Below are 7,178 nucleotides of genomic sequence, written 5' to 3' on the forward strand. Positions count from 1 at the left end.
TCGACTATAAGTATGAACCTCGATTAAATTTACGTTTTATGACACAAACCGAATACGATCCTTCAGTACTGATTAACTATTACACACGATCAGTTGGATGTATACAAATCCTTCATCACGGGGTACTGTTTGTGTGAAGGTTTTCTTCCAAATGGATATTGCCATTTTCTCTTCGTACATGTAACATGAGCTTGACGTCACGAATACTGTCAGTAAACACACCCACATGCCAATACAGAACACGTCCACAAGGATGTCAGCCTGCTTCCTGAGAGGCATGATCACATAACAAAAGGCGATGACATATCATAATTATCCATCCTGCAACACAGAAATTGACATCTATTAGACATTCTGAGGTTCGGGTCATTCTGAAACAGTCAGTACACCTCATACTACAGCCACATATAGTTTTATTCTAATATTTGTATTTCTGGCAATGTTGTCATTTTTTATATGTTACAGATACCAAATTCCATTTCCAAGGTATCACTGAGTGGTTGGCTCAATTTATTCTTCTAATGTGTCATTGTGTGGTAGGGTTTGTGACAAAGATTATCTTAGTTTTTGAGGTATTGACGCAAAAACCTACTATTAAACGTGGCGAGATGTCCACTTTGCCACCAGCGACTTCTAGACATATAGTACAGAGGGACACCCAGAAGCATGACGAGGAAGGGGACCAGGTATGTTCTAGGATCGTACACGACGGCCGTGATGGACAGAGCCAGGAAAAATACAACATAGATGACCGGGAACAACCAGTGTACCTTATGAAGAAGAACAACTTTATGGATTCATACATTCACAGTGCACATGCATTGAGGTACAATATTCAATCGTTGATTTCATTTTAGAAATGGAATTGATATACATGAGAGAACGTTATGTGCTGCAGATACACAGGGACGTACCTTGTATGTTTGTTTGGTAGCTGGATGTTTGCGTCTAATTCTGAACACTCCCAGTACGCCCAAGAATTCCCCTCCTGCTTTGAAGAAAGAGTATGCTCCGATGACACTCCTTACATCTCCAAGGCACATAACCAGGACGGCAACAAGAAACTGTGAAATATTTAATGACAAAGGAAAATGGAAGATGGATTACATGAGGACAGACCTCTTAGGCACACATTCAACACATACTGCCTTCTAATGCCAAAAATAACAACAAACTAGAATTGTTCTGCAATATATTTTGATAGTTTTGGCACAAACAGACGCCCTCCTTTGTGTGGTGGACAGAGCGTCTTCCAGGATCACACACACACACGCACACACACTCATGCACGTTGCTAAATGAGTGAGATCATTTTCAACGCGTCAAAAAGGACCCATTTCCCCTCACCTTCACACAGGCTGAACAAAAAGTAGGTAGAAAATACAGCTTAATAACAATTTGTGTATTGTCAAACTAAGAGACCTTAGAATGTTTTCAAGCTGGAGACAGTAAACTCATTTAAATGGATATGTCTTTACAAGCAACATGACGTTACATTTTGTCAGGTGGAATCTTGTCTGGAATTTTTACGCCTGATGGTCACTGAACTGCCAGTGAATGACGTCATACGAAATGAGCAGCTAAATCAGACGTTTTTGTCATGCTGGATTATTGAATATCTGTATTAAATATGTCAGACCTTCCCCAGGTGAAAGCTGTCATACCAGAGTAATAATGGATGGCTGCGGAGTCCTTCTCTGAACGTTGACCATACCAAGAAATCGAGGGAAAAGTCCGTCACGTCCCCCAACAAAGTTTAACCTGAAAACACCGATACCCAATACTAATTTCTGTTAAATGTGTTGATAATTTTACTTGTTGTTATCAATTGTTCTACTATGTGATTTTGTACCTGTTGTCTGAGTGTTGGTAAGTATTAAACCTGCTATTGACAGAAATCTAATGTTTGGATGAAAAACTTAAAGTCGAAGTTCACATTATTTACATTAGGTCCCAAAGAAAACTTTGTTAAAAGTAAAACACACTTATTACATTATTATTTCATGGTTATAAATGCGAGGGTCGGTTGTACAGGTTAATGATATCGTAAATTCTAGGAATTTGGAAAATACTCTATTTTGATTGGTCAATCAAATCTATCAAATCACAATAACCCCCCTATGATTGATAGAAACAGCAGATTTGACGGTTGCATCACCGCGGAAGCTAATATTTTTAGAAAAGTACTACAGTCATTGTCGGTAGGCGTATTTACATAATTATATGAAATAAGCATAGGAATTAATACAAAGCTGCGGTTACTACAATATTCAAAGAATGTGTTGCAATACATTTAGTGCAGACAACACGTTAGAAATCGGCAAATAGAATATATTTCAAGTTTTAAGGACACCAGGGAGCTTACTTTTTGGCACTTTTCTATATATGACTGTGACGCCATACCTTATCTTAAAGTTGTATAATAAAGCGATAATACCATTGTAATAATCATAAGAAATCTGTGTTAAAAGCTTTATTTTGCATTAAGGTCAATGACCAATATTACCTGGATGACGTGAATATAACAGCATTTGCAATCCCTCCTGCTGATATCGCCACACAAGGTAAAATGATCCACTTGAATAATCCGAGTTTTCTTTCTCCGAAGGTCTGCAATGACAGAGCGGCGTTTAGTAACACATTTCAATTAAAAGTGATAAATTGAAAGTGAAGCCTGCTCAGAGACTTTACAACATATTTGTATGAATGTTGTGTTTACTTACAACAGCAACAGCAATACCAGAAAGGATCTCGTCATTGGTGAGAACGGCGTGGTAGGCAACGTTTCCTAGAATGTAGGCCAAGGTCGGTATGGCAAGGCCACCAAGAATGGATATAGGGATCGTTCTATCAAATGAGACGGAAATTATCTGAAATACCCGATTGTAAAGTACTAGGATATTGGTAGTCATTTGAAACGGTTTATGTCAGTATTAATGTATCAATCATTCACCAGGGCTCTAATTTCCTAAGTGCTCCAGCGCCAGTATTACAGTCTTTAAATTATGGGCTATAAGGTATCTGCAGCGCTGAAAGAATGTCATCACTGTTTGACACGTTAAATAAAAACAGTATTCCATCTAATAGTTACTTAAAATGAGTTGTGGGTCATGCTTTGGTTACCTGTGAGGATTCACGACTTCTTCTACCGCCATATTGACGTTGTCCCTGTGTATGACGTAAAAGGATTGTTCATTCAAACATGTGCCAAGGATTATTTTTTTTATTATCTGTATGGCATACGAGAATCACTAGCAGTCCTTTCTTAACCACTGTTACTCAACGATAAAATGATATGGTTCTGTAAGATACAATCCAGTCACACCTTATTATCTGGATGTTTAAAGATACCACACATTGAAACCTCATTATCAAGATACTATTCAGTGACACCTCATGCATGTAGATGTTCGCGATACAATACTTTGAAACCTCCTTATCTTTCAGGTTTTCTAAGGTAAAGCGACACTTCATTATGTAGATACTGAATATACAAAACATCAGTATACATATGTTCAAGATAAAATAACGTGAACCTCAGTATCCTGATGTGAAAGGAAGGTGCAAACAGATTGTTTGGTTGGTTCGTCTTTTAACGCCGCTCTCAGCAATATTCCAACTGTATGACGGAGGTCTGTAAATATTCGAGTCTTGACCAGACAATCCAGTGACTGATATCATGAGCATCGATCTACGCAATTGGGATCGATGACGTGGATCAACCAAGTCAGCGAACCTGACCACCCGATCCCGTTAGTCGCCTCTTACGACAAGCATAGTTGCCTCTCACTACATGCATAGTCGATATTTACAGCAAGCATGGGTTGCTGAATACCTATTCTACTCCGGATCTTCACGGGCCGGTCCCAACAGAGATCGTGTGTATTCATCTTTTGCATTCAAGAGATAAAGCTTGGTCACTAGAGAAAACTGACATGATACTGAATATTACTTTCAAGTCTAAGAGCAAAAATTGTCTAGTCGGCTCGACGTAAGGATTGGATAAGTATGATCATTGTTCTCTCGATATCATCTCTATTAGGGACTCTAGTAACGGTATAATGAGCATTTGAAGTATAACGAACGTGAAATTAATTTCTAAATAACACTACAAACAGCTTACCAGCCGCCATATGCATACAATCCAGCATAGATTGCCAGAGCAACGTTGCCGGGTTTTAAGGTGGTGGTCCTAAACGGAAGGCTGAAGTTTTCTGTGTGACCTGTTAAAAGTGTAATCTTTTCAAGCATACATTTTCAATTAGTGGCTTGTACTTGAATTTTCAGAACTACTCCTGTATTTAGGAGGCAGTTGCTGTATTCTCATCATTGCGCTAACATAGAACATATTTCATTCCTCTAAATCAAACGTATCTAAAGTTAAACCTTCAGCATCAAGGTAGTTGCGAATAAGGTTGGCCTAGCTTTTTTTTTTTTTCGGGGGGTGGTTACAGCATCTCACACTTGTAGTAGATGGAGATCGTGCGTGACCATACTGAATGTGTGTCATTTTACCCACACACAGTGGTAAGTTTATTCTATTTACAGGACAACTGTGATATAGCTTGAAGTTTTAATTAGCTGACGTGTATGAGAAAACACTGACCTTGACATAAATGTAGCAGCCCTCCTATGATGATACTGAGAAGGGCAAACACCTTGCAAACAGTTGCAATGGTCTGCAGCCGGGCACCCAGTCGTACACTGTACATGTTGGCCATCACAAAGAACCCTGTAACATTAGCGCACAGTGGTATTTGCAGTGTCTATGAATCGATTTACATTGGACTATAAAGAGCCCCAGAAGGGTACACGTTATTGTAGATGCAATATATGTATCGACACCTGCATTGTGGACTGCATAAAGATGCCTCTAGGATTAAGACGTGCGTGGTTATATATGTTAAAGTAGCTGCCTATCTACGACATATGCAGTTTTGATCCAAAGACACTTTGTAAAAAATATCTGTCACAAAACACGTGATCGATTGAGTCAATTGCCCCTTCAACAACGTAGCCAACTCATATCATCCGAATTGTTACGAACGTTATTTTGGGAAATTCGAAATCGGGTCAAACAAAATATTTCTTTAATGCCTGAACTGTAACGTTTGAATTTATTTGACAATGTATTGATTAAATATTGGTGCTGTTTCCTGTAAACAAAAGACATATGTACCAAGTATGACAAAGCCGAGCATGACTTTGGATGTTGTTGGTGCCATGTCAGGACAGGACTGGAAGAGAGGCCTCATGATGTACTCTGCAGATGCCAGGGACGCCAATACCACAGACAGAGGACGTACCAGAACCAGCTGAGTCCATAGGAACACAAATCCGGCCAGATCTCCAAACGCCTCTCGGATGTAGGTGTAGGTGCCACCAGATTTCTTTACACGAGTGCCTGGAACAGTCAGCCTACTTCATTATTTTAATGTTAAAAGCATGAACCAAATTTGCATGTACATGCCCCTTAAGAACTGATAAACGTGAAGACACTGGAAGGATTTGGTGTTACAGTTGGCCGATATTAAGCGATATTTTGCTTAATACTTAATACCCAACGTTGATAACGGGAGTGAGAGCGGAAGGTCCAAGGTTTAATCCGCCGCCACGTCGTACCAAAAGACGTTAATAGATGGTATTTGTTGTTACCTTGCTTCGGCATAAAGCTGATAAAACATGTGATGGTCAGCTCAATGTACTGTGTCTGAGTGGGGTATCCATATGCCAATGTATTTTTCAGTGGGATAGCACTATAAAACCGTCAGAAATACTTAACCTTGTGTACATTTGCTACCGATTTTGCTCGTGCTCAAACAAGGCTTAATACTGATACCGGGAGACGCCCAAAATTCCAAGATCTGTATCGTTTCACCTTTACATTTCCATCCTTAAAACACATACGGAAGCACTGGAAACCAAATAAAAACGTATGCGTAATTCGACCTTCAGTCTAACAATTTATTCGCCTTATGGCAATCACAAATCGTCAAAGTATAAATATTTTATGCTATATTTTAAATATGCTTTCAAAAGCAGAATTGTATTGATATGAAATATGTGAATCTAATTTTAGAATGTCCCTGCGCTGCATTGTATGCACTTCGTGTATTTTGATCCATGGATTTGAATTAATCTGGACCGAAACAGGAAATCATACACGTTTTGTAAATGAAGTTTCGCATGACAGTTCTGCATGTTTCAATGCAAAGTGTACCATATTCAGCGTAGCACATGGCAGCACAGTAGGTCACAACTCCACACAGCGTCCACACAAGGAGAGATAAGCCCACTGAGGACCCCACCCCCTCCAGGACAACAGTCGGGCTGATGAAGATACCTGTCCCTGTGTGCGAAGATAAGAAATATTAATACGTGGAAGAATGCTGTATCTCCCATTAGTAAATGAACAAAGTCATGTAAAAACTCAGGAGATACGTATGTTATTTCTGAATCTATATTTTTGTATGTTTTGTACGAATTAGATATGATAGCTTCTGCTATTTTGCCCCGTGATAGAGCATCCGCCCGGAGAGCGGAAGGTTCGAGCTTCCCGGCCGCGTCATACCATAGAACGTTAAAAGGTGGTACTTGTTGTTGCCCTGTCTGGCGCTCGGCATGAAGGGGCTAAAACAAGGACTCGCGATCGTCGGCTCGGGTCAGTATATTGTGTCTGAGTGGGGTATTCATGTTAAACCGCGGCATGGTATCTCAGTGAGATGGATCTTTCACCTCGCCTCACCACAAACTTACCACCATTCCTCTGTCGGTGCGCCTTTGTGAGATAACCATACCGTCAACATACCCACACGTCTCCGTTAATAAAGTGTACATAAAACTAATGTATCATAACGGAAGTGAGCAAGTCCTGATACTTTAATTTTTTCAGATAAAGGAGTCAGTGAGTTTGTTTTGACGCCGCTTTACAAAATATTTCAATGATATAGCAGCGAGTTAGCTTTTTTGGAAGACGATGACGATGCCGGTCTTTATAAGTCTGTACCACCTTGACTAGGATTAACGGGACTACACAATAGATTAAAGGTAATTAACTTGACAATGGACTTTAGATCGCACAATATCTTACCTATAATGCTGCCAGTGATGTAACTTGTCGTGCTTATGAGACCCAGTTGTTTCTTCAAATTGACTGCTGGAACTGTTTTAATATCCAT

At 39.6% G+C, this 7,178-nt stretch overlaps 1 protein-coding gene across 1 annotated transcript; it reads right to left on the reverse strand.

The window, feature by feature from the left end:
• Positions 1–256: 256 nt before the first annotated feature.
• On the reverse strand, positions 257–7,178 carry LOC139478507 (Y+L amino acid transporter 2-like). Its single transcript, XM_071260998.1, has 12 exons — positions 7,091–7,178; positions 6,221–6,349; positions 5,180–5,404; positions 4,607–4,732; positions 4,124–4,223; positions 3,124–3,168; positions 2,724–2,847; positions 2,507–2,610; positions 1,665–1,761; positions 915–1,064; positions 593–770; positions 257–321 (listed from the first exon to the last, which is right to left on the reverse strand). Exons 1-12 carry the CDS (start codon positions 7,176–7,178, stop codon positions 257–259), a joined length of 1,431 nt encoding a protein of 476 aa, XP_071117099.1.

This window comes from Haliotis cracherodii, unplaced genomic scaffold (genome assembly GCF_022045235.1).
Source record: "Haliotis cracherodii isolate W230 unplaced genomic scaffold, xgHalCrac1.p SCAF_4, whole genome shotgun sequence".
Taxonomy (NCBI): domain Eukaryota; kingdom Metazoa; phylum Mollusca; class Gastropoda; order Lepetellida; family Haliotidae; genus Haliotis; species Haliotis cracherodii.

Coding starts and splice junctions, on each gene's coding strand:
- LOC139478507 (XM_071260998.1), bottom strand. CDS start 7,178: ATGGATATTAAAACAGTTCCAGCAGTCAATTTGAAGAAACAACTGGGT. Junction 771..914: donor CTACCAAACAAACATACAAG/GTACGTCCCTGT, acceptor CTTCTTCATAAG/GTACACTGGTTGTTCCCGGT. Junction 322..592: donor ACATCTCGCCACGTTTAATA/GTAGGTTTTTGC, acceptor TCTGTGTTGCAG/GATGGATAATTATGATATGT.